The sequence below is a fragment of the Rhinichthys klamathensis genome, unplaced genomic scaffold (assembly GCF_029890125.1).
Source record: "Rhinichthys klamathensis goyatoka isolate OS25496 unplaced genomic scaffold, OSU_Roscu_1.1 h1tg000247l_1, whole genome shotgun sequence".
In the NCBI taxonomy this organism is placed as follows: Eukaryota; Metazoa; Chordata; class Actinopteri; order Cypriniformes; family Leuciscidae; genus Rhinichthys; species Rhinichthys klamathensis.
The window spans coordinates 1,098,906-1,125,247 of NW_026606769.1; the positions used below are offsets into that span (position 1 = coordinate 1,098,906).

Genomic DNA, 26,342 nt, shown 5'->3' on the forward strand with positions numbered 1-26,342 from the left:
TGTTCCCAAGCAGGCAGACTGGGGGGGCGGAGACCGCGGGGAGACTGCGGAGGAGAGAGAGAGAGAGAGAGAGAGAGAGAGAGAGAGAGAGAGAGAGAGAGAGAGAGAGAGAGAGAGAGAGAGAGAGAGAGAGAGAGAGAGAGAGAGAGAGAGAGAGAGAGAGAGAGAGAGAGAGAGAGAATCGAGAACTGAGTCTCGTAAATGGAGACCTAAGCTGGTTCTTTGGTTTATGTGTAAACTCACTGAAATGCACGAGATTGTTTTGCTAAGTTTGTCACAAATTGGGTCTGTGAAGATATATTCAACACGAACATTAATGTAACTAATTTCAACTTACTTTATATTAAGCATTTTATACGGTATAAATTATTTTATTGAAAGGTAATTCCTTGCTAATATATTAACTTCACTGATGATGAACATGTAGGCTACATAAATAAATTGCCAAAGTGAACATAATGGAAAGGTAGTGGTATAGACATGGACTTTAAGACAGCTGTAATAGCTTCTCTTAAGATATTATTGCTCAAATATAATTTTTTATTATCCTTTATGCCAATGCCAATCACTCAAAACCAGCCTCTTATAGCTTTGTGAATGATATATTTATTAAATTATGTATTTTTAATAATATAATATAATAATATAAATGATAGTGAAAGGGAAACACATACTTCAATTTCAGTAATGAAAATAAAAAGAATAATAAGAAAATACAATAGCATAAAATTCATTATTTTATGTTAAATTGTGTTTTTATATCTTTTAATAACGATGCAATATTTTATTTAAAGACAGAAAACCTCTTAAACCGAAAGGGCTTTTATTTTGTAATGGTCACAGATAACCCGGAAGCTGAGACACGTTTGTAAACTCATGTGTTTAGAGTACATATTCATCCAAATAGCTGACAGAGGATCGTGGCATAAACGATCTTCCCGGCTACAGAATATTAAGCAATACACATTAAGACTAAGTCAGTGAAGTACAAGATGCAAATTTAAGGGGTAAATGTTGAGTCGGTATTAGTCCTGACACTCTTCTCTGAAACACTAGACTCCCTTGTGTTAATTCAGGAGTTTGGGATGTTGCGGCGTCCCAAGTCCGCAGACAGCGAGGCGGATCTGCTCCGGGAGCAGCAAGAGCTTCTGGCGGCGGGCGGTCAGTCCACTGTCACTGTAGTGAAGCGCCCTGATAAACGCAGAGGAGACGCTGCTGGTGCACATGAGCAGGAAAAACACAGAGATGTTGTGACTATTGAGGGTAATGTAGAAAGATCTGAGCTTTCTGGCAGTTATTGAATCTCATCTTTTAGCATTTTCATACACAGATTTAATGATGAGTTTCATTAGACCTGCATTCATAGGATCAGGCTGATTTTAAACTCACCAGTAAAATAAACTATTATTCTAAAGTGTTACCACTAGCTTTGGGCTGAAATTAGTGTATCTACACCTTCAGATCTTCCAGATGAGATTCCCACCTTGACCCCTGCAAAGAAGTCTCGTTTTAAACAGGAGCGGGTGCGTTTTGAAGATGAGGGCCCAGAAGAGCGACTGGACAGACATGATACCCATATCAGTGCTGTTCTCGCCAGGATCATTGTGAGTTATATTTAATTATTACAGTCTGTTGTTTGATTGAATGATAACACAATGCCATGCTTATTGGTTATGTCTCCCTCGTAACAGGAGAGGGACACGAGTGCAGTACCTGTGTTGCTCCCATGTATCACAGGCACTGCTTTCCCTAAAGTCTTACGAAGATCTGTGGTGGAAAGTGAGGTGAGAAAACATTATACATGCACAAAAAAAATCCTTTCTTCAGTTCACTTGTCTGACGATTCTGCCTTTTTTTTCACTGCACATAGGGGCAGGAAAGAGCTCCTAAAGGTAGAAAAAGTATTTTTGCACGTCAAATTGCAGCACAGAGGTCTAATAATGAAGATGTTCAGTCTTTAAATGGTTCAGAGACTAGAGATCAGTCTTCTGCATCTAGACATGTGGGCTTCTCACCATTGGAGAGCATGGAGACTGAGCGACCTGAATCAGATGTTATGGGTGAGTGAGTGCTATCACATTCCAGAAAGTTTTTCACGGCTAACTAAAGCATGCCATAATTTCTGTGTGTGGTTCTGTTACAGCGCGTGTTGGTGGCCCCTTGCTACTTTCAGGTCAAGGACTTGCGATTGCAAATAGTACCATGGAGACAATGAAAATCCATGAGGAGAATCAGGCAAGGTTGCAGGCGATGTCCCAGAGTGAGATACTGGAGGAACAGAGGAAGCTGCTAGCACAGCTTGGTGAGCTCAATATCTTCTTAGTTTTGAAGTGAAGTGAAGTGCACAATTGTAGTGTTGTATTTGGCAGGATCAACCATTCAAATCTGTTATATAGTAGTGTAAATGGTAATTCTTTCTTTGTAAGAAATATATATGTGGTTCGGCATTGGCTATGTTCAGGAGAAAAAGGACTACTGTCAAATAAAAAAGAAAATAAGAACAAATAATCAAACTGCAAGCAACAGCACAAATAAACGTGACTGTTTTGTCCACGTTTTTTTCTCATCGCGGTTGTAACGTTTTGGGAAGCCAGAATGCATACACTTGCCGAACTCTGTCTGTTTTACGCGTTGTTATTTTCAACAAACCCTATTATAGATGCGTCGTCAGATTTAAGATGAACCACGGCGCAATACGCTGATTTCACGCAGCCGCCATTTTGAGGAAATCGAAAGCGAGGCTCCGGTGGGAAGAACCCCGGAAGTACAGATAGACAACAATGCCTTGGACTACCAACCTGAAGCTGCTGCTGCGATTTACACTATTGGATGTTAATATCCAATATAGGAAAATGTATATAGTTCGTTCCTGCTTCTTTTTTTACGTTCTGAATTATATATAAAAAAATCATTTTATTTATAAATGAATTTCACTATATAGTTTACTCTAAAGTATGAAAGAAATGTATGTACATTTTTAGAATAACTAATTTCTACTTTAAACACAACAATACGCCATCGCATTCGCGACTCCTATGATTAAAAGCGACACTTCCGGTTTTCTTCCCACCGGCAGCTGTGTGAAATCAGCGTATAGTATGCCGAACCGTGGGTGGAGAACAGTTTATTTTTTTTACAGAGAACCGTTACACCCCTAAAAAATATATATATTATTTGGTTCCTTAACACGCTAGTCTCCCCAATTATTGTAATTTGAAGTTTAGGGTCAGTATATTTTTTAAAATGAAAGTTATGCTTTTATCATGCATCCAATTTATCAAAAGTGACAGTAAAGACATTTACTATGTTATAAAAATCATACAAATTTATTACATTTTTGATCAAATAAAAGCAGCTATGGTGAACAAAAGAGACTTCTTTCAAAAACTTTAACTTTACTTCTCAACAGTAGTATAAATGTTTGTTGCCAGAAAATGTCCCATATTTTAGTAACAAGGTTGCAAGTTTTTTTTTGTTGTAATTTAAGCACCCTTTCACTGACCATTTTCTTATTTTTGTTTTATTGATTTTATTCTTTTAATATATTTAAGAGTTTTAGAGCTCACATTGTTGCATTATGTCAGACCCTAGATTAGTGGACTTTGTGAGATCTCGGAAGGCACAGAGAACACCAGAATCTGAGTCATCATCCAAGCCTGTGCAAAAAGAAAACTTTCCGCCTAATAGCACTTCTACAGAGTTAGACCACACAATGAAAGCTCAGGAATCTCAAAGGGATACCATGGAGGATTATGAGGAAGATGAGAATCCGCTTGTAGTTCAGCCTCCAATTACAGGTAAGTGATTTCAGAGCTTATTTAGCAGCAACAGATCACATAATATAGCTACCATTTGCTTTGTGATGAAATGTTGTAAAAACAAGGTAAACCTACATATTTGTGGTTTATTTGACAAATGCTACTCATGAAGAAGGCTGAATGGGGTATTTGGACTAGTCTGCATGCATACAGCATTAGAAAGTAAAGCTAATGTACAGGACGGTGTCTTCTCAATCTTGTCAGCACAAGTGCAGCTGGATGGTTTCCAGTTCTTTATTCACCCTGGGCTTGGAACTGGCCACACATATTCTGGACTGTACACTTTGCAGATCTGTCCAGCTAAGCTGTGAGCCCAGCATGCTAAGGCAGATGCATCAATTTCAATTAGTCTGATTAGAGCAGAGTTAGCTAGAGCAAGCACCAATTTGTTTTAAGGTAATAGAGATAAGAGGGACTCAATGACATTTATGGATGAAGCACACCAGAGGTTACCGTTCAGAGAACAGTTCTTCTATAGTTACACTGCCGTCAGCATGTGGTATGTGTTTGTCAATATACATGTGAATAGGGTTTTTAAATAACTGAAAGTCTTTTATTTTTATTTTTTGCAGAGGAGGAGCTGCCCATCAAGCCACAGAAGGTATGGCTTCACATGGACAAGGTGGAGCTAGACAAACTGGAATGGACTAGAGACCTTCCTGCACCCAGTAGGCTCAGCACCAAAAAGGTACAAACCATGAAACCTACAAAGGTGGTTTAATTAGTTGTGCTTGTTAATTAGTTGTACTTTTTCTAAAACCCCAAACCCGAAGTATTAAGCTTTGGCAACGACTTTAATTAATCCTGGAATATCTGCGCTATGCACATAAAGGATCTCTATTGTGATTACATCCCAGTGTATCTGAATACGAGCTTGCAGTAATTTGTAAGAAAGGGATGGGTTTACATCACCAGAAAGAAGGCTGTCATTTCACTGTCAGTTATGATGAAGGTCAGAAAGAAAAAAGTAAAAACTGAAACATGCATTGATTAAATGTTTACAACAGAATCTACATGCATTTAGAAAATAGTTCAATTTCATTTTATACTGACTTTAATGAGATAAATTAAATGTTCTCTGGTATTCTGTCTTCTTGTTTGTATAAATGCTTTATTACATTTTCAGGCTATGCAAGCACGGTTTGATTTCGCTGGCACTCTCATCCCAGCCACCAAAGACCTGCCCACCCATTTGGGCCTGCATCACCATGGAGAGGAGCCAGAGGTGGGTTGCTTCAGCTAAATTCATCTATTGGATTGTTTTTAGACTGGCAGTGAAATAGAACTGATGCCAGTACTTCTTTTAAAAGATGTTTGTATTAGTCAAATGCAGACGTGTGCATCTGTCATATGTGTAATAATATTTATAATTTTCTCTCTCTCTCTCTCTCTCTCCTCTGCTCCAGCTGGCTGGATATTCACTGCAAGAGCTTTTCCTCCTCTCTCGCAGTCAGCTCAACCAACAGCGCAATCTGGCCGTCAGCACTCTCGCTAATGTCCTGACCAAAGTAAACCAACATTTAAAAATTAAAACACAAAAAGTTCATTGAGTTGATGTGAAAAGCTATTAGATCACAGCAGATTTGATTTCACAAACACTATTATTAAAGAGGGTAAATGCTGGATTGTCCCTTTTTCCCATCATTAAAAAATTGATATTAAAAAAATAAACAGTACTTTTGATTTTTTTTTTAAAATAATCTAAACTCAAATGAGATGAAGACTCTAGTCATAGTGGCAGCCTGATTGAAACTAATTTTATTTTATATGTAGCAAATCTCCTCATGGATACAGACATGTTGAAATCACATGACCAACAGAATAGTACTCACTTTATACTAATAGTACTTCCCTTTTATTGGACACTTTCTCTTGTTCAATAAAGTAACAATGCCTTACTAAAATATTTTGCATTGTTAAAGGTACACTATGTAACTTTTGTCCCTCTATTAGTTAAAAAATAAAACTGCAAGCTTTTTGCGGAAGAATATGTACGCAATTTCCCACAAAAACCATCCTTCCCTGGTCTAACATATAAATGCCTATGATAGGCTTACCATAGTGAATCTTGGTAAAACAAAAGCACGTTTTGAAAGAAGGATTGATGTACTATTGTCTCATTTAAATTGTTAATTTTGAACAAAAATCCATCCATCCATCGTAATATTTTCTTTCTGTAGATTTGTCTCTTATTAACACTGTATGCTTGTGTTCTCCATCAGGCCCGTGCTGGTGAGTACACTTCCTCTCTGAAGGGCAGCGTCTTGTCTTCTTTACTGGATGCTGGACTCCTCTTCCTTCTGCGTTTCTCCCTGGATGACGGTGTGGAGGGTGTGATGTCAGCAGCGGTGCATGCCTTGCGAGCTCTGCTGGTTTCACCCGATGATGAAGTAAGAGACAATCATCTCACGTATCATTTATGCACTTAGGGATAAAGAAGCACAACAGTTCTGATTTCTCTTATTCTAGGAGTGCTTGGATAATGCCTTCTCATGGCTACTCGGGATGGCAACATTTCCTTTGCTGCCAACTGTTCAGGAGGATGAGGATGAGGAAGATGAAGGCTTGGATGAAGCCTTAAAAGAAACGGCAAAGGAAAAAGAAGAAAAGAAAACAGATCATGATGTTGCTAGGCAGGATGTTGTCAAGGTAACTGGGCTCTAAGATTGCTCTCTTTCTGTAGTCAGTTAGTAGCGACTCTCAAATTTGTGTGTTGTCATCAGGGCTTTCTGAGGATGCAGGGACTTCCTCGACTGCGTTACATCCTGGAGGTGCTGCGGCCCTCTCCACGAGTTGTTCTTGATATTCTAGAGGTTCTGATCAGAATCGCTCGCCACTCGACCGCTGCAGCCACACAGGTAACTGAATTCTGAACAACCACTGTTATTTTATTGTTATTTATATATCATTGCGACAAACTTTTTTTAATTCTTCCCGGTCTAGAATCATATTTAATAATAACTTGAATTAGAATATTTTCAGTTTTCATTCATGTAAGTTTTAGTCATATATCTTTTTGACATTTTTATTTTTCTAAAATGTTTCTATTTCGCTTTTATTTAGTTCTAATTTTGTTTAGTTTTAGAAATTTTAGTTCTTCAGCTTGTTTTATTTCAATTAGTTGCCAAGATTTCTAATCCTTGTTTAAGTTTCATTTAAGGTGGGGTTTACACCGCACAGATCTGGGGCCTCATGTATCAACACTGCGTATGCACAAAAACACGGCGTACGTCAGCTTTCACGTTCACGGCCAGATGTACTAACAGTGAAATTAACTTAAGAATGTGCGTTCCTCCAAGTAAACTTCATGTCTGGCGTACGTATATTTGTCGTGATTTTTGTCCGTTGGTGACTCATAGAGGCAATAAAGTGAAGTGGCAAACATTACACTACGAATTGTTCTATCGCACCACCAGCTGTCAGATATTGCTTATAATTTGTAATTGATAAATTATTTGACATATTATTGTCACACGAGTCTTATTAAAATATTCTATTATGCAATTAAGTAAGAACATATATAAAGCATGTGCAAATTGATACACCCCGTCTAGCAATGGCAGTGTTGGCTTAACTAGGAATAAAAAATAAACTTCATTAATTCGGTGAATATTTTTATTCAGCAAGGACACAATGAATTTGTTCAAAAGTGAGAATAAATGCATTTATAATGTTACAAAAGATTATAAGATTTCTATATCTGTTTGATTTAAGTTTTTATTCATTAAAGAATCCTGAAAATACTATATCACGGTTTCCATGAAAATATGAAGCAGAAGCACACCTGTTTTCAACACTGATAATACTCAAAAATGTTTCTTGATCATCAAATCATCATATTAGAATGATTTCTGAAGGATCATGTGACACTGAAGACTGGAGAAATGATGCTGAAAATTCAGCTTTGATCACAGGAATAAATTACACTTTAACACAGAATACATTTTCAGTGAAATTTCGTTTCTTGCTTGCTTTAGCCATGTTCTTGCAGGTTTCTTTTGCCAAATTGGACTAATTACCATATTTAAATTAATTTAATTGGGGGAGGAGACTGGGTGGGGCGTTGTGCTCGTGCATGTGCGCTCAATTTTACGTTAATTGGGATGTACAAAGAGAATATGCGTGGGATCCTTCGTACGCAGAGATTCATACATCTGCTTTTTTTTGTGCGTACGCACATTTACAGCTTTGTCCGTACGCAATGTTTTAGTATGAATTCAACGCAAGTCTTTGTACATGAGGCCCCTGATCTTTTGACCATATCCAAATTTCTGTCCCGCCTGTTCAAGTTCAGTTTACTTGTATCCGATATCTGTTTACATTAATCCCTGCCTAAAACGATTTTGTTGGTGAAATAAAGTATTGCAGTAAGAATACATTTATTTGAATGAATTCTAATTAACAAGAGAAAAAGAGATTGTGTAGGGCTGTGAATGTGAAAGGATTAATCACATCCAAAATAAAAGTTTGTGTTTACATAATATATGTGTGTGTACTGTGTATAATTAATTTGTGAGTGTGAATTGCCTGCGTGAAGCTGTGAGTTCAATTGCGAAGTTATCACCTCGTTGCTGAGAAATTTGCCTAATGTTGCTTTCAGTAGCGAAGCTGTTGTTTTTATAAAATTCACAGGGCAAGAGGTTGAAAAACAGTTTCTGTGCTCATGAATGTTTCTGTGTGCACACAATTTCTTATATGCGAGCGCATACAGGCCCTCGCCTTGTGGTGGCATGGAATGATTTAAAACCACATTTGGAAGTGGATGCGAAAAAATCAGATCTTGTACGGATTTTTGTGTTTACACGTGCAGCAATTTCTGATCTGTGTCAGATTTTTTTATTGAAATGCAAACCTTTTTTTTTTTTTTGTCAGATCTTGAACTGCCCACGACTGATGGAGACTGTGATTTCTGAGTTCCTTCCCTGCTCCTGGACTCCTACCGTCTCCCAGGCTCCATCTTCTTTGTATGGACTGCCTGTTGCTTTGGCGATGAAGCTGCTTCGTGTTTTAGCAAGTGCAGGGAGGCATGCTTGTGCTAGGATAGTGAGTATTCCCTGAATAGCATAGGTCAACAGTATCAAGTGCCCACCAAATTTAAATAATTATGATACTTATTGCAAGATTGATAGGTCTCCCAGCCTCTTTAGTAAATGAGTATGATGCTTATTAAAAGATGTGACAGGTCTCCAACTCAGATGTCAGACCATACTGTTGTGCTAAAAATGTGTATATATGGTCTTGCTATGGGCTACAATGCTGTTTGGATGTCAAATTTGGATGGTTTTCCTAAATAAGTAAAGTTCTAATACACCGAAATTGTCCATTTTAGTATGATATTTATCTTATAGTCAAAGCATGGCTCTAATTATCCTGTGTCTCTTAGCTGAACTCTCTAGGAGGAAAGGAGCTTTTGTCACGTTTAGTGGTTGTGGATCCATCAGAGATGTTGCTGGAAGCAGGTGAAGCTCTTCGCTGCACTACAGAGGCTCTGAGGTTGTTTGCAGTTGCTGCCGGCTACGGACAGGCTTGCAGTCTTTACACGTAAGGGTGATCATCATTCACTTCCCTTTCAAATTATGACAATAAGCTGTGGTTGTGACAAATAACTAGATGTTTAGGGATGTATTCAAAGCATCTGATTGTAGTGATGTGGTTCCAGGGATCTGTATCCTGTGCTGGTGAAGAGGTTGCAGGCTGGGAACCGGCCGTGTGCTTCGTCTGAAGCTGTGCTGTTTCTGGAGCTGGACCGAATCAGAGCTCTGCTGGTGCTGCTTACTCAGGTCACTCAAACGGCAGGATGCCATGAAGAACTGCAGAGAGGCCTAGTCAGGTGAGACTCCACTTTTAGGATATGTTATTCGTAGGGCTGGGTACCGAGTTCGGTACTTTTTAGGTACCGACCGAATTGCCTCGATACTACCGAGTATCGAAACATGTCTTGTTTTTCGGTACCAAATTTCGGTACCTAAGTGGTTAATCTCGTCAACGTCAGTGAAACAATAAGCATTCAGTATGATTGGCTGTGGCGGAAAAAACACTAGTTTACGCGGCTGCCCAGAGACGCGGCTCGTCGCACGTGAGGCTGTAGTGTGTGTGTGTGTGTGTTAGAAGCGCACAGAATACACTTGAGAGTAATGGTGTGTTCACACCGAACGCGAATAGAGCGTCAAATACGCGTATATCGCGTCTAGTCAGACGCTTAAATCTTCCGCTCGAGTTCAAATTTTTCAACTTGCGCGGAAGACGTTCGCGGCAAACGCATCATTCGCGACGCCCGGCGCGAATGATGCGTCTATTCACGTCTTTGCATTGACTTTGTATGTAATCTACTCGCACAAATAATTAAATTCGCTTTCGGTGTGAACAAACCATTAGTAAACACTTGTTCATTAATAAATATTTAAAATATCTCCTTGCTATTGTTTCCACATCCATAATCATTAGGCTACTTTTGCCAGTGCTTTGCGGCAAGCTTCACGTGCTGAGCGCGAGGCATATACAGTATCCCGCCCCCCAGTAGCCTATATTTAATTTAATTCACATTTATTTGTATAGCATTTTTCACAATAGATATCGTTTCAAAGCAGCTTTACAGAAAATGCATGTGTCTAAATTACAATTTAGAGTGATCTGTTATCAGAGGTGACAGTGTAATGCATTTCAATTAATTTTCATTCAGTTTCATTGTTAAACAATGCATTAAGGCAGAAACAATGAGCTCATTGAAGTAAAGAATACATGTTGTTAAATGATGAAATGATGAAACTTTAGCATTGGTGCTTTTTTACAAACTCAAAATATGAGTGTAAAAAAGTAAACAAACTGAAAAAGAAAAAAAATTAGGTAATGTTATATTGTTAAAACTGGTTACACAAAATTGGTATCGAAAAAAGTATCGTTCAGGAACCGGTATCGAAGTCAAGGTATCGGTATCGAACATTTTGTTACGATACCCAGCCCTAGTTATTCGTGGCAAACCTTGTCCAGATGTCTGAACAATTGCACATTACATAAATAAAAAATATGTGGGAATGTGCACTTAAGCATTTAAAGGAATAGTTCACTTCAAAATGAAAATTCTGTCATCATTTACTCACCCTCAAGTTGTTTCAAAACCTGTATGAATTTCTTTCTTCTGCTGAACACAAAGGAAGATATTTTGAAGAATGTCGGTAATCAAACAGTTGATGTACCCCATTGACTTCCATAGTATTTTCTTCCTACTATGGAAGTCAATGGGGTACATCAACTGTCTGGTTACCGACATTCTTCAAAATATCTTCCTTTGTGTTCAGCAGAAGAAAGAAATTCATACAGGTTTGAAACAACTTGAGGGTGAGTAATGATGACAGAATTACTATTCCTTTAAGTAATTCCATGGGTTCCTTAAAAATAATCATATAGAGGTTTATGATTATTTTCTATTTGATTAACTTTTACAGTTCGTCAGGAACTCTTGGTAGGATTAACCACTGTTTTAATGTTTATTAAGAGAAAAATGCGCCACTTTGTTTTTTTGTCTTGCTTATTATTATTAATTATTAATATTGCAATTTCATTTTTACCATACATTTTGGATATGGTCTGTAGCTGTTTGGATGTGTGTATCGACAGTGCTCAGGGTACAGAGTGTCCTCCACCTCCTCCTGTTCTGTGGAGTCATGTGACGGGTCTCCAGCCCACTGTTATTAGCTCTCTCAAGGGCTGTGTGAGAGCACTCGATGGCTCGGCTCAAATGTCAAGTGCTCTGATTCTGCTTCCATCCTACCTGCTCTACGTGGAGGCGTATTATTCACAGCTCTGTGTGCAAGTATGTATTTATAAGAATGAAATAAGAATCAAAGCCAGTGTCACACCAGCCTCACTGACAAGGTCATTTCAAAACCAGTCTTTTCTTCTGGATGCCTGTTTTACTCTTATGTATTTAAAACAGGCATATTCCTAAAGGTTTTTTTTTAGCCATAATTACACAAATTACATTTATTTATTTTTACATTTATTTAAAGGGGTCATGACATGAGAAATCTTTTTTTTTATTGCTGCATCTGTGATGTCATACAGGCAAATACATTTGCATAAGACTGCCTCCAGAGAAAGACATCGACGAATAAATCATCACACCATAGGCTCCGCCCACTGGCATTCAGTCGCTTAACAGCTGACATTTGCCTACACTGATTGTGAACGACACATCAGAAGCAAACACAACCCATTATAATCACTGCCGCTGTCTACACTGGATACGGTATACAGATGCGCGTTCAGTTTCTGACATGCAGTACATCAGTTCCACGAACTTCCGAGTCCGTTGACAACAGGATCAAGAGTGAAAAGTGGAGGAGTGAAAGAACGTTGGCTTTGTTTCCATTTTAAACAACTGGTTTACATCTCTGTACAGACTTTAGAAGGACCCCAGGGTCGGAAACAAGTGGATGGTTTATTTTAATGGCGTCCCGGATTGCTCAGAGGATTGTATGTTTGTAAATGAGGCAAAGCGTAATGGAGAGTTCGCAAAGAAACTTTTGTTGAAAGATGAAGCAGTCAGGATCCGCCCCCTAAAAATGGATCATTTCAGACAGAGGGTTAGAATGAGGAAAATATTACAATTATAAAAAAAATCCATGTCATGACCCCTTTAAATGCTTTGAAAAGTTTAGCAATAGATTCATGAATGATACATGAAACATGAACTTATCTCTAAGATGCAAAGTGGATAAACAGTGGCTCCTTTTAAAAACAAACTGCCCTGAATCAATGCTTGTGGTGTGATAAACACCAAAATATGAGAGATTTATTCAACGTATTCAGTCAGTTCCCTCAAGGCAATATAATGCTGCCTGCACAAAATAGTTGCTGATAATGATTCTTCACCAAAAAAAGTATTTTTATGTTACACTGCTATTATATATTGAGTGCCATTCATAGCCTCGTATTCACATAATTTATTTTTTTTGTCTCATATTTATTTTATCCCTTTAGAATTGATCAAAATTTAGTTGTGGTAACTGAAGCTTTTAATGCAAATGGACCTATTATATACAGATACTTTAAATAATTACCATCCTTTGCATATGCAACGTGACTAATCTGATCTGATTCATTTGTCAGAGCTCTTTCCAGCCGGTACAGTGTCTACAGGAACTAGAGTCACTAACTTCAGACGTGCTTTTGCCCCTGATATCCCATCAGGCCATGCAAAATCTGGCCAGCAGCTTCAGGTAGGGGGATCTGTTATTTTACTTTAGTGTTCTGAGAGTAACCACATCGGTTACTGTATATCATATCAATTCATGTTTTGTTTTTTTAAAACAAACCAGGTATTAGCTTTTAAAAAAATATCTGATTAATTATAGTTGCATTAACATAATGACAACAACATAATGTTATATACAACAATAAAATGTAATATTAATAAAATAAAACATGTGAAATGGTTTAGTAATGTTAGTTAAATAGTAATGATTTTAAAATTATAATGACTTTATTTGTGGTGTTATTGTACAATAAAATTACTAATATATGACTTAGATTGCAACAGATGTTTTCAAATGTATTGATCTTTTCTTTAAAAGTGTTCACTTGAAGAATTAAGTGAATTATATTCCCTGAATTAAATTATAATTATTGTACATAAATTATACAATAATGTTGTAAGAAGTTACATTTTTTTGTATTTTTTATTTATTATTTTTGCCATTTTAATATAGCATTTGATGTAAGTAAATGAACTAAGGACGTGCCTGGGCTTGTATTGTAGGTTACAGTGATCATTTTGAGCCATACAAAAATGGAACATAATATGATCTCCTTCTGCAGGTCCAGCTCTGTGATCTGTAACCCCGGGCTGAGTGCCCCTGGTGGGGAGGTCGTCCCCAGTCTGCCAGGCCTGTTCTGCTCGAGGCTGATGACCTCCAGCACGATAGCAGGACCCAACTCCCCTCTGTCCCTCCCTACTGCCCTCCTATACCTGCTGAACACCATCACCTCCATCCACAAGGGCTTAATTCAGAAGGTAAATTCGCTATGGCTAAACTGTTTAATAGATCTGAAAAAATGCTGCGTTTTTTTTTAAATTCGTGGCAAATTTATTTCTCTGTCTCTTATCAGTTCAGTCGTCTCATCCTCTCTGACGCTGTACTGGGTTATCTGCGGTCTTGTATCGGAGCCATGCCCTCTGTTTCTCACATGAGCGCCTGGATTTTACGCCATGAGCACCACCTGCTGTATCTACTGCTCAGACTGGCTCACAAGATGGTAACTGCAACCGCTGCATTTAACAAAACAGCATTTGTATACATATTATGTATACTGATATCATTTATAAATTATTTTAAATTATAAAATAAATTTGAAATGTAATATTATATTGTATAAAATATTTTGAATATTTTTATATAGAAAATGAAATATGTTTTAATTTCTTTGCTTAATGAATGAAATATATTGTTTAATCTGACCTGAAAAATAGGTTTAAAACTTAATTATTGAAATAAATTGAAATGTAATGCATAATGCATTTATCAGGGTTCCTATGAATTTTGGAAAAGTATGGAATTTGATTTGAGTAATTTCCAGGTCTGGATAAGTATGGAAAAAAGAATATTGTGTTTTCAGATTATTGCCCCATTCAGTTTTCTAAAATATAAAATGTATAATTTATATATATATACAAGCAGTTTTCATTGCAAAAGTTTAGTGATCATACAGTGATTTGTCAAACATGACTGAATGAATTCAAGGTGCACATTTTCATTACACAAAACTGTTTGATTTACCATAGGCGAGTCTATTTTGAACTTCACTCAAACAATGTTTACTCAAATGCCACTCAAACCAGCAACAGATAAAGGACCAAACAATCACTGTTATTTTAGGGTTCTTCACATCATATAAGCGCATGTTATCACCTTTGAGAACAGATCACTGTTCTATATACCAAATATAATGCTGAAAATAATGCTGTATGAACCATTTATGTTCAACACGGTCTGAAAAATCAACAGAGAGGTTTGGAGATTTGATTCTGGAAATGTATGGAAAATGTGAACCCTGAGATAGGAACTGAAATGTGAAGTTTGAAATAGGAACCCTGTTTTATTCTGTGATTTAATTATCTTTAGGTTCCAGTTGACCCAGAGGTGGCCAAACACGCTTTCTTGTTCCACCAAGTATCGTTGGCTTTATTGTCCTGGCTGCTGCCTGGCAGTGAATACTTGGCACATGAACTCATGTCTGTCTTGACATTCAGCCACAGCCTCCTTCCGTAAGTATCTGATGAAGCTTTGCCGCAAGCTCTCATCTCCCTTGCAGTCTTAGTGTGATTGTAATTTGTCTCTTATATTGTATTCACAAAATAATATTCACATCTTTCTATATAGTGCCCATAAATATTCAGATGCTTGGATTTTAGCCAAGTTATCCCTCATTTTGTTTAACCTCAAATAAATGCTATTTTTGCATGTTTGTTTATTGTCATTACAAATGTCACTATACTTTGAATTCAGTCTAAGCAAAGGAAGAAAGAAACGAAAAAAGCCAATTTAGCCCTCATTTTGTTCAATCTTAACTGACTGTTAGAATTAATGATTATGTCTTTTATGTTGCTTTGGTGTGAAATGATAGTATTATTATTCTTGAACCTCTTCAGACATGTACCACAAGGACAGGCTTTATGTTTCATTAACTGTACAAAGATAAGCGCTGAAACTCATTGAGAGAAATTACACCAAGGGTTACACCATATTAACCTGGCCCTAGCCAGATGAATTTCGCTCCGCCTAGCTTCACTCACATCCAGGATGTGAGTGAAGCTAGGCGGAGTGAAATTCATCTGGCAAGGGCCAGGTTAACACCATATACCATTACACCAGGTCTTGGCTGGGTGTTTAGAATTGGCTTCATAATATTGTTCATCATTCTGATTGTGTACTGTTTGTGTTCTGCCTTTCAGTTGTTACAAACATGCTATAAATTGTTTTATAATTTGTGTTGTTGCAATGATTAAAAAAATAATAATAATTCAATTTTAGATTCCCAGCTTTTTCAAGCTGTAGTATTACTTTATATTCACAAGAGAGCAGCAAACTGCACATTTCTGACAGGATGGAGCAATCTTTCCATGGACAGTTGACAGTTGTTGTTTTTAGCTATATATTTTTTCATATGTATTCTTGGTGAATTTCACTTAGTGTTTATCTACAGAATTTTATTCTTTAATTTTACTCTACTCTTCAAAAGTTTGGGCTCAGTAAGAGGAGGGAGGGAGGGGGGGGGGGGCTGTGGGCGGTAAATTCAGCAAGGATGCATTACATTGATCAAAATAACAGTAAAAACATTAATAATGTTATAACAAATTTCTATTTCAAACAAATGCAGTTATTTAGAACTTTTATTTATCAAACAATCCTGAAAAAGACGCATCACAGTTTCCACAAAAAAATTGAGCTGCATAACTTTTCAACTCTGATTTCTGAAGGATCATGTGACACTGATGTCTGGAGAAATTATGCTAAAAATTCACCTTTGCCATCACAGGAATAAATTACATTTTAGTATATATGAATATAGAAAAAGGTTATAAATCAATTGTAATAATATGTAACAATTTTCTGTTTAAATGTATTTTTGATCAAATAAATGGTGTGCATAAGAGACAACTTTCAAAAACATTAACAAATATAACCGACCCCAAACTTTTTAACTGTTATTTATTTATTCATATTTTTTTGTATTATTTTCACAATTTAACCACTGGAAGGATGTACTTTGAGAAGGATGTACTTTGCGAATATATTTTTTCTCTGTCATGAGAGTTTGAAGTATGTAATATGGATATCTAGTAATTATTCTATTCTTTTCCTTGTTAGTGAGGGTGGTTGTGGTGAACCAGAGGTGGCCGCGTTGGCTGAGTTGCAGCTCAAGGAGAGGACTTCACCTGCCGTTGGTGCCCTGCTACGTGACGCTCTTCATCATTTGCCCTCCATCCGGGGTTGCTACCTCACCCACCTGGCACACATGGAACCCTCTGTCCTTTCATCCCGGGACCGGTACCTCGGCAGAAACCCTTTTGTCCGCTCTCATCTTCTACCTGAGCTCACTGGCCCCTCGCTGCCTTCCGACTGGCCCTTCTTACCGTTTATCAGTCTTTATGAGCGAACGGGACAGTCAGCTGGCGGTGGGCAGCAGGTCGAGTCTCTTCCAGCAGGGTCTGTACAGTCAGCCACTCACTGCCTTCAATGGCTGCTTGTGCTGGAGAGCTGGAGGGAGCAAGCGCTCACGGCTGTGCCACCAGTGGCTAAGTTAGCCCGGCTAGCCTGTGTGTTTCTGTGCTCCAGTGACCTCTTCCTGGAACGACCTGTGCAAGAGCTTACTTGGGCGCTGTTTCGCAGACTAACACGGCCAGCCCAGCTTGAGGCGCTGGATCTGGGCTCAGCTCCACCAGGCCTGGCTTCCTTTCATGACTTATACTCGGCTCTACTGGCGCAGTATGAGGCTGTGTCATTCGGTGACCTGCTCTTTGGCTGCTTCATGCTTTTGCCTCTACAGCGGCGCTACAGTGTCACCATGAGGCTGGCTGTGTTTGGTGAACATGTGGGAATGCTGCGATCGCTGGGGGTCTCGCTACAGCAGGTAAGGGGTTTCTTTTTCATCAAGTGTTTTACGTGCAGGATAAGTATGTTGGAAACATGTTTAAAAAATAAAAAAAATAATGATGTGGATGGATAAATCATTTATAATAAATACTGCAAGATTTCATAAACAAATCTTGATTTCATGGTGACTCTAAATGGTTTTAATAAAAATATATGTTGACAAATGTTGTTACCATGTATTGTTATTCTACTGCATATAAATGAAAGTGATTTTATTGTATTTAACTTTTTGCAATTCAAAGAAATTTAATAAGAGTCACAGAAGTTTTGTGACAAAATAAAACCACATCATTTATTTTTGCCTACTTGACAGTTACTTGACAGTGGCTGTTTGGTTGAAAAAAATAGCTGTTCCCTTTCGAACGGTCACTTCGTATTGCGTAGCTATACGCAGTGGGGAAACTCCTTTTCCTCGATTTACTGAAACCTATATGTAAAACGCATTTGCAGCTGCACAGCTAGCACACTGAGCGTCTGGCACGCTCATAGGCTGTGCTGCCGCAACTGCACAACCAATGGCGCGGGCGACTCTGACATACAGCCAATGAGCTAGCTCAACGTCAGAGCCCGTCAAGGGGGTGTGGTTTAGCCTATAAAAGACCCCCGAATTCGCCATTATAGCAGATTTTACTCCTTCAGCGACAGTACACATGTCCCTGAGCTTTTTACTGTGAATTCGCCGTCGAACAAGCCTTTCAGCCTGAGCGAGCTTCTCTTCAGCAGACTTCGCCTGCACGTCGATTGTCTCCTGACGCCGTCTCACCTGTGGCTATCCGGCGACATCCTATATCCTTTATATTATTGTGATTTGTTTCAGAATGCCTCGTTCATCCTGCGCCACGTGCGGAGGCCGTCTGCACGAGGCAGACCAACACGAGAGCTGCATTTCCTGCTTGGGTGTCGACCACGCGGAGAATGCACTCTCTGCCGGCGGATGTGCGGCCTGCGACTGCATGCCTATCTCCGTGCTGCGCAATCGGCTAGCTCTCTCTCGAGACGGCGATGCCGCTTCAACCACGCTTTCCATTCCGAGGAAGAAGAAGCGTCGCAGCCAACGGCAACCGGAGGGTATGGAGATTTGTGAACGCACGCCGGCCGCGTCCCCGCGTGCTTCACTTTCTCCGACTCAAACGCCATCACCGGTCCTGTTCACAGGAGACCAACGCCCCCCCCCACACGTGGCGGGCCTCGTCTCCTTCGGCGGATCTCTCGAGCGCGACGACAGCATATCCATCGCCGCTTCTGAGGACGAATGGCCGGGCTCTCTCGACCCCGTCACCGCTTCTCAATCCGTGGCCAGTGGATTAGCGACCAGGACGAACTCCGACGCCGAAATGCTTCGGATCCTGACGAAGGCCGTCGCGGACCTCGAGCTAGAGTGGGCCTCGCCCGAGGAGCCGCCTCGTAGTCGACTGGATGGATGGTTTCTGGAGGGGCGCCAGCAGGCCCCGCGTCACAAACCGGCGCCATTTTTCCCCGAGGTCCACGAGGAGCTAACCAAGGCCTGGCGCGCTCCTTACTCAGCACGTGTGGGTTCTGCAGTTTCCGCGACGCTCTCCTCCGTGGATGGCGCAGCGGAAAAGGGTTATGAGTCTTTGCCGCCCCTCGAAGAGGCCGTGGCAGCTCATCTTTGCCCGAGCACTGCAGCTAGCTGGCGAGCTAGAGCCGCTCATCCCAACAAACCCTGCCGAAACACCTCAGCCCTCGCTGGACGCGCGTACTCCGCCTCCGGTCAGGCTGCATCGGCCCTGCACACGATGGCCGTGTTGCAGGTCTACCAGGCCAAACTCCTCCGGTCCATGGACGAGTCTGGCCCGGACCCGGAGACCTTTCGAGACCTGAGGAGTGCTACAGACTTAGCGCTGCGTGCTACTAAGGCTACAGCACAGGCCATCGGAAGAAACATGGCGAGCTTGGTCGTGCTCGAGCGCCATCTTTGGCTTAACCTCACTGAGATCAAGGACGCCGACAGAACGAGGTTTCTCGACGCCCCGGTGTCCAGCTCCGGTCTCTTCGGCCCGGCGGTGAAAGGATTCTCGGAGAGGTACACAGAGGCACAGAAAGCGTCCCAGGCCATGCGACACTTCTTGCCGAAACGGTCGAGCTCCGCGACCAGCAAGCCCAAGCCGCCGCCTTCGCCTCATCCAGCCAAGCCGGTGAAACAGGCCTCTCAGCCCCGCCCTGCGGCTGATAGCCAACGCCAGCTAAGGCCCGCGAAGCGCTACCCGCTCCCCAGGCGTCAAGGCCCTCGACCCAGCGCCGCGGCCTTCCAGGTGCCTCCGAAGTCGTCCTAGCACGGAGAGGAAAGAGAGAGGGCTCGTGTCTCGCGCTAGCCGGACCACCCTCGAAAAAGCTGGCAAAACTTCCCACAGCTCCCTGTTCAGTTCAGGCGGCTGGGGATTTTATTATTGTAAACAGGCCCGCAGCAGTGAGCGCGTCTTTGCAAACAAACGCCGTTTTCACGGCGACCCAAATAAAGCACAAAAAGAGTATGTTTCACAATCACATCACACGGGTTCACGGTCCCCCTTCACTAGGCGGCCCCCGCCCTGTTGTAAGACTGAAATCCCCCCGGGCAAAAGCCGGTATAATCAGTCAAACACTCAGTATGTGCACAAATCACAGTGTAAGGGTATCAGGTCCCCCTATGTTAGGCGGTCCCCCCCATTCAGTGTGTCAAGCCCTAGCCACACGGGTGATGGCCTGGCAAGCCATCCCCGGTGTGTCGAGTTGGGTCATAAACACTATAAAGCGAGGCTACTCGCTCCAATTCGCTCGCAGGCCCCCGAAATTCCAGGCGGTTATCGAGACATCGGTGAGAAGCGGCGTGGGTCACGTGCTTCGCACCGAAGTTCAGAATTTATTAGCAAAAGGAGCGATAGAGTCAGTCCCTCCCGCGCTAATGTATTCGGGGTTTTACAGCCGCTATTTTCTAATTCCAAAGAAAGACGGCGGGCTCAGACCCATACTAGATCTGAGACGTTTGAACAGGGCTCTCATGAGACGGCCGTTCAGAATGTTAACACTCAAACAAATTCTCGCGCAAGTTCGCCCGGGGGATTGGTTTGTTTCAATGGATCTGAAAGATGCATACTTTCATATTCAGATCGACCCTCGTCACAGGCCATTCTTGAGATTCGCCTTCGAGGGGAGGGCATATCAAAACACCGTTCTGCCGTTCGGTCTGTGTCTGGCACCCCGTACATTCACGAAATGTATGGATGCAGCGCTTTCCCCGCTAAAAAGCCAGGGTGTGCGTGTGCTGAATTATCTCGACGACTGGCTGGTGCTAGCGCAGTCGAGAGACGAACTAATAGTTCACAGGGATTTGATTCTCGGCCATTTAAAATGCCTGGGTCTCACAATCAATGTTGCCAAAAGCGAACTGAACCCCAGCCAGACTGTGGTCTTTCTGGGAACGGTTTTAGACTCGGTGACAATGAAAGCGCGGCTCACTCAGGAGCGCGCGCTCTCTGTGCAGACACTGGCAGCCGCATTCAGGGCGCGCGAGCACGCGCCTCTGAAGAGGTTTCAGAAACTGCTTGGTCTAATGGCAGCCGCATCATCAGTACTCCACATGGGATTACTGCGCATGCGCCCGCTGCAGCACTGGCTGAAACGCTGTGTGCCAACCCATGCATGGCAGTCAGGCAGCCTGCGCATTATGGTGAATCACGGGTGTTTAAGAGCACTGATTCCCTGGCGGGCTCAGGACTGGTACCACAAGGGGGTGACCATGGGGGTAGTTTCCAGGAGGAAGGTGGTTTTTACAGACGCATCCAACCTGGGTTGGGGAGCGCTGCACGAGGGCAAGCCTGCCTCCGGCCTCTGGTCGAGCACGGAGCAGAGCTTACATATCAACTGTCTGGAAATGAAAGCAGTTGGTTTGGCCCTGAAAGCATTTCTGTTAAACCTCAGGGGTCACCATGTCCTGGTCCGTACGGACAACATGTCAGTGGTGGCCTACATAAATCGCCAGGGTGGCATCAGGTCGGGCAACCTGTATGCTATGGCGAGGGACCTCCTCCTATGGGCACAGGCCAACCTGAGCTCCCTGAGAGCAGCGCACATCCCGGGCGTCCAAAATCTGGGCGCGGATATGCTCTCACGGGGCAACACTCCCCTAAGCGAGTGGTCTCTGAACCCTCAGACGGTCAGTCTGATATGGGAGAGATTCGGCGAGGCCGAAATCGACCTTTTCGCCTCGAGAGCCAACACCCACTGCAGGGTGTTTTTCTCGAAGAACAGGGACGCGCTGGCCCATCCCTGGCCCAACCGCCCCCTTTATGCTTTCCCCCCCATCTCGATGGTCCCACAAGTCATCGAACGGGTCAGGGAGAGCGGATGCCCAGTCCTTCTGGTGGCTCCTCTCTGGAAATCCAGACCATGGTTTCCGGAGCTGGTTCAGCTGTCAGACACGGTCCCCTGGCCCGTTCCAATGAGGAGGGACCTCCTCACACAGGCCAAAGGGACGATATGGCACCCCCGACCCGATTTATGGGCCCTCCATGTGTGGCCCCTAAACGGGTACCCGGGGGCCTTCCTGACAATGTCTTAGGCACTATCTCTGAAGCAAGGGCCCCGTCTACTAGGCGTCTGTATGCTTTGAAGTGGTCGGGTTTTTCCAGCTGGTGCTCGGAAAATCGAGTTGACCCAGAGTCATGTGAGGTATCGGTGGTACTCTCCTTCCTGCAGGAGCTACTGGACGCGGGCCGCACCCCGTCCACGCTCAAAGTTTATGTGGCAGCCATCGCAGCGCATCATGCGTTGGTGGCTGGTCAATCACTGGGAAGAAATGACCTGGTAGTAAGATTTCTGAAGGGCGCTAGGAGAATTAACCCCTCCAGGCCCCCATCAGTACCTCCCTGGGACCTCTCCACGGTCCTCAGGGCCCTGAAGGGGCCGCCTTTTGAACCGCTCCGGTCGGTGGGTCTAAAACCACTCTCGCTCAAGACTGCTCTCCTGTTGGCATTGGCATCTATCAAGCGAGTGGGAGATCTGCAGGCCCTTTCTGTGAGTCCGGCATGTTTGGAGTTTGGAGCGGATGACTCCAGAGTCATTCTCAAACCCAGGCATGGTTACGTACCCAAGGTGCTCTCAACGCCGTTTAGTTATCAAGTTATCACGCTATTAGCCCTTCCCCCTTCTGCCGAGGATGGGGAGGTTAATCTTCTCTGCCCTGTCAGGGCGCTGAGAGTCTATCTGGAGCGTTCTGCGTCTTTTAGACAGTCAGAACAGCTGTTTGTCTGCTTTGGTGGCCGATCTAAGGGTGGTCCAGTTACCAAACAAAGACTGTCTAGATGGATAGTGGATGCCATTTCTATGGCTTATACTTCAGTGGGTCAGGTTTGCCCTATAGGTGTCAGGGCCCATTCGACTAGAGGCATGGCCTCGTCATGGGCTTGGTCATCTGGGTTTCCCATTCAAGATATTTGTGAGGCGGCCGGCTGGTCCTCGCCTTCCACATTTATGAAGTTCTATAATATGGAGGTGCCTTCCCTGCAGGCGAAGGTTCTTTCAGTATGATTAAGACTCGATGCTGTCTGGTCTTGTCTACAAAAAATTACTGTGCATAATCACATACATACATATATAAAACCCGCTTAGGCTGGTTATGAATTGTACTAATAATCCTGACAGTGTCGGGGTTTGTTAGTATATTCTGTTGGTTGTTACTGACTCTTATATATTATTCAGGCCTGACAGTGTCTGGTCTGTTATATATATATATTCTTATATTGGGTTCTGGCTTGTTCTGTTAGCTCAGGGGGCCTGAGTTGCAGTGCAACCAGTTACTAAGGGTGCGGCGTTTTACAGGGCGTCCCCACTGCGTATAGCTACGCAATACGAAGTGACCGTTCGAAAGGGAACTACTCGGTTACTATCGTAACCTCAGTTCCCTGAGAGAGGGAACGAGTATTGCGTAGCCGGCCGCACTTAGTAACGGGTGAAGTTGTCGCTTCAGTCGTATAAACCTGCTATAATGGCGAATTCGGGGGTCTTTTATAGGCTAAACCACACCCCCTTGACGGGCTCTGACGTTGAGCTAGCTCATTGGCTGTATGTCAGAGTCGCCCGCGCCATTGGTTGTGCAGTTGCGGCAGCACAGCCTATGAGCGTGCCAGACGCTCAGTGTGCTAGCTGTGCAGCTGCAAATGCGTTTTACATATAGGTTTCAGTAAATCGAGGAAAAGGAGTTTCCCCACTGCGTATAGCTACGCAATACTCGTTCCCTCTCTCAGGGAACTGAGGTTACGATAGTAACCGAGTAGTTCTTACTGAAAGAAAATTGCCCTTTTAAGCCATTTCAGAGCTTATCCATAGATATATATGTGCCATATGTATGACTAAACTGTAAATCCCTTTTGTGAAGCAGTTAAGACCGTCTCCAGCTGAAATCTGATTTGTTTGTCCTTTACAGCTGCCTGTTCCACTGGAGAAGTTCACGTCCCCCATGGAGGACTCCCTGCCTCTGTTGCGGCTGTACTTTCGAGCACTAGTAACAGGAGCTCTGAAGAGGAACTGGTGTCCTGTGCTTTATGCAGTGGCTGTTGCCCATCTCAATGCTTTTATCTACTCCCAGCATGCAGTGGCAGAGGTAAACTACAAGGGCATCAAGACCAGTGTTATTTTAGTATTATTTCATTTAATGGTGGGTTCACAATGGATTTTAACAAACTCTGGTGAGGTTTGACTGAAATATGAATGCAACACGGACCAAAGACATGTAATCAAACCAAAAACAGGACATGTCACAAGCTGCGACCCTGAAAAAAGGACAGAATGCTCAAGCAAACCGTTTTTTTCTCGTCGTAGGCGCGATGTTACCCATTACAGGCATCATATTACCCATTATATGATGGAGTCGTCAGCTCCATCATATACCATCATATGTACGCATATAGCGAGCCTGTTTAGCCCAGCACACAGCATTGTTTTGGATGTTTGACAAGTTCCGTTTCAAAATATACGTCATCAAAGCCGTTTTTTTTTTCTTGATTTATATCTTTAGGTCCGGTGTTAAAAATGATAGTGTAAGTGCTAGCAAATCAGGACTGAATGTATAATTTTCTTTTTTGAAAGGGTGAAAACACCCTTTATTTTTTCATCTAAAATCTATATCATATTTTATTTCAGCTTCATTTTAGTTACCTAAAAGGATTTTTAATCGTTTTAGTTTTAGTTAAAAATCACAACACTGAGCAAGACCAATGTCACAAAAAAGCAAGAATTTCCTTAATGATGAGCAATCCTGAAGGGCTAGTTCCAAAAATGATTTTCATGTTGTTACAACATTACAAACCCATATGACTTACTTTCTTAAATGGAGCATAAACAGACATTTAGCAGAATATTTAAGCTGCTCTTTCCATACACTGAATGTGAATAGTGATTAAAGACTCTCAAGTTTCAAAAATAAAATTTGTCAGTATGACTTGTGCATTATATTCCCAGTCTTCAGAAGCCATAATGGCTTAATATGAGGAAAAAACAAAAATGTAAGTCATCAAGTCAAGCAAATGTACTTTATGCAAATGTTTCCTCTGGGGAAAACTATAAATTATAAATGCAAGTTGTCTGTCACAAACTCCTAAATGGAGTGGTTGGGTTTGAAATATGTCGGAAAAGTGAAGCAAGTGTGATAGATGGTCTCTTAGCTGTCTTATTTTGTCATTGTGCTGTGAGTGATGACCATCCTGACTTTCACACTCTGTAGGAGGTGGAAGCGGCACGTCGGAGCCTGCTTAGAAAGACCTACTACATGACAGATGAGGTACCATCAGCCACTCACCTCTACTTTAAAGAGAGCTTCCATTTCCAGGATCTACTTTTATCTCCATTATATTTCTCTCTTGATTTCTCACCTTTCCTGGTGTTGTTGTTTTTTTGCTCCAGGTGTTGAAGAACCACCTTCTGCTTTTTTGGCAGCCCCAGCAAAATTCAGAGCTGGGCTTCAGCACTTATGAACAGCTGCCCTCCATTCGTGCCCGCAGGTTGGAAAGCATTGTAGGAACTGTACAGAAAGGTGAAAAAGGAAAAATCCTGGTTCCATAGTGTCCTAGGTGATTTGTGAGCTACCATCCTAATATATCTGTGATTTTTAGCTTGTTGGGGACAAATGACAACAATAGACTTTCAAATAAAAGTTTTGTTTCTCGTGTATATGGTGTGGTTTCTTGTGTCCATATCCCTTTTTCCTCTTTGTTTTTTTGGCCAAGACAATATCCTTGGAATATTTGGCCAAGTATATATGCCAGCAGTCCAAAGTGGCACATCTTCAACTTTTCTGAAGTAAGATATGAATTTGTAGCCATATTCAGAGGCTAGTTATTTGACGTGGGGACGTTAGATAATTCCAGAATTTACATGGGTTAGTCAGTCATTTTATTGCCGCCTGAATCTGAAGTGTCAGGGGTTTTTCCTCCCTCCATCCACAAAAAAAAAAAAAAATCCCAGCCAAATTATACTGTTTTTGGACAAACACCAGGGTCGTGTGGTAATTTAAATCCTGAGTTTGAAGTTCAGGAATTAATCCAAAAGTCGTTTTGGAAATCATTTTTGACCACTGCTAAGTGCTGTATGGTTGCTTTGCATGGTATGTGTATATTTTTCATACAATGGAGGCTTTTATGGCAGAAATGTTTGAAATTATTCACATTAATAGTTGTGCCGCCTCTCAACCACAGTTAGTTGGAACTCTTACGATGATAAAAAGAAGCCAAATGTGTGAACTATTGAACGAAATGGTCCATTAAAATTGCATTTTTTATATAATATTTTGTATTTTGCTTCTAGGACTGTAAGATAATCATACTCGCCGTCGTGTTTAACATGTTGTGTGACTGAAAACATAAATGGCAAAATTTCCAGG

General features: G+C 41.8%; 1 protein-coding gene across 1 annotated transcript; it reads left to right on the forward strand.

The window, feature by feature from the left end:
* Positions 1–1,024: 1,024 nt before the first annotated feature.
* rpap1 (RNA polymerase II associated protein 1) lies at positions 1,025–25,631 on the forward strand. The gene is made up of 24 exons (XM_056266346.1): positions 1,025–1,263; positions 1,462–1,604; positions 1,692–1,784; positions 1,871–2,060; positions 2,144–2,302; positions 3,585–3,797; positions 4,391–4,506; positions 4,945–5,043; positions 5,225–5,326; positions 6,041–6,208; positions 6,288–6,467; positions 6,542–6,676; positions 8,691–8,861; positions 9,202–9,359; positions 9,478–9,648; positions 11,433–11,628; positions 12,927–13,036; positions 13,635–13,830; positions 13,926–14,072; positions 14,939–15,081; positions 16,685–17,447; positions 23,892–24,068; positions 25,188–25,244; positions 25,367–25,631. Exons 1-24 carry the CDS (start codon positions 1,086–1,088, stop codon positions 25,523–25,525), a joined length of 4,224 nt encoding a protein of 1,407 aa, XP_056122321.1. The 5' UTR covers positions 1,025–1,085; the 3' UTR covers positions 25,526–25,631.
* Positions 25,632–26,342: the final 711 nt, after the last annotated feature.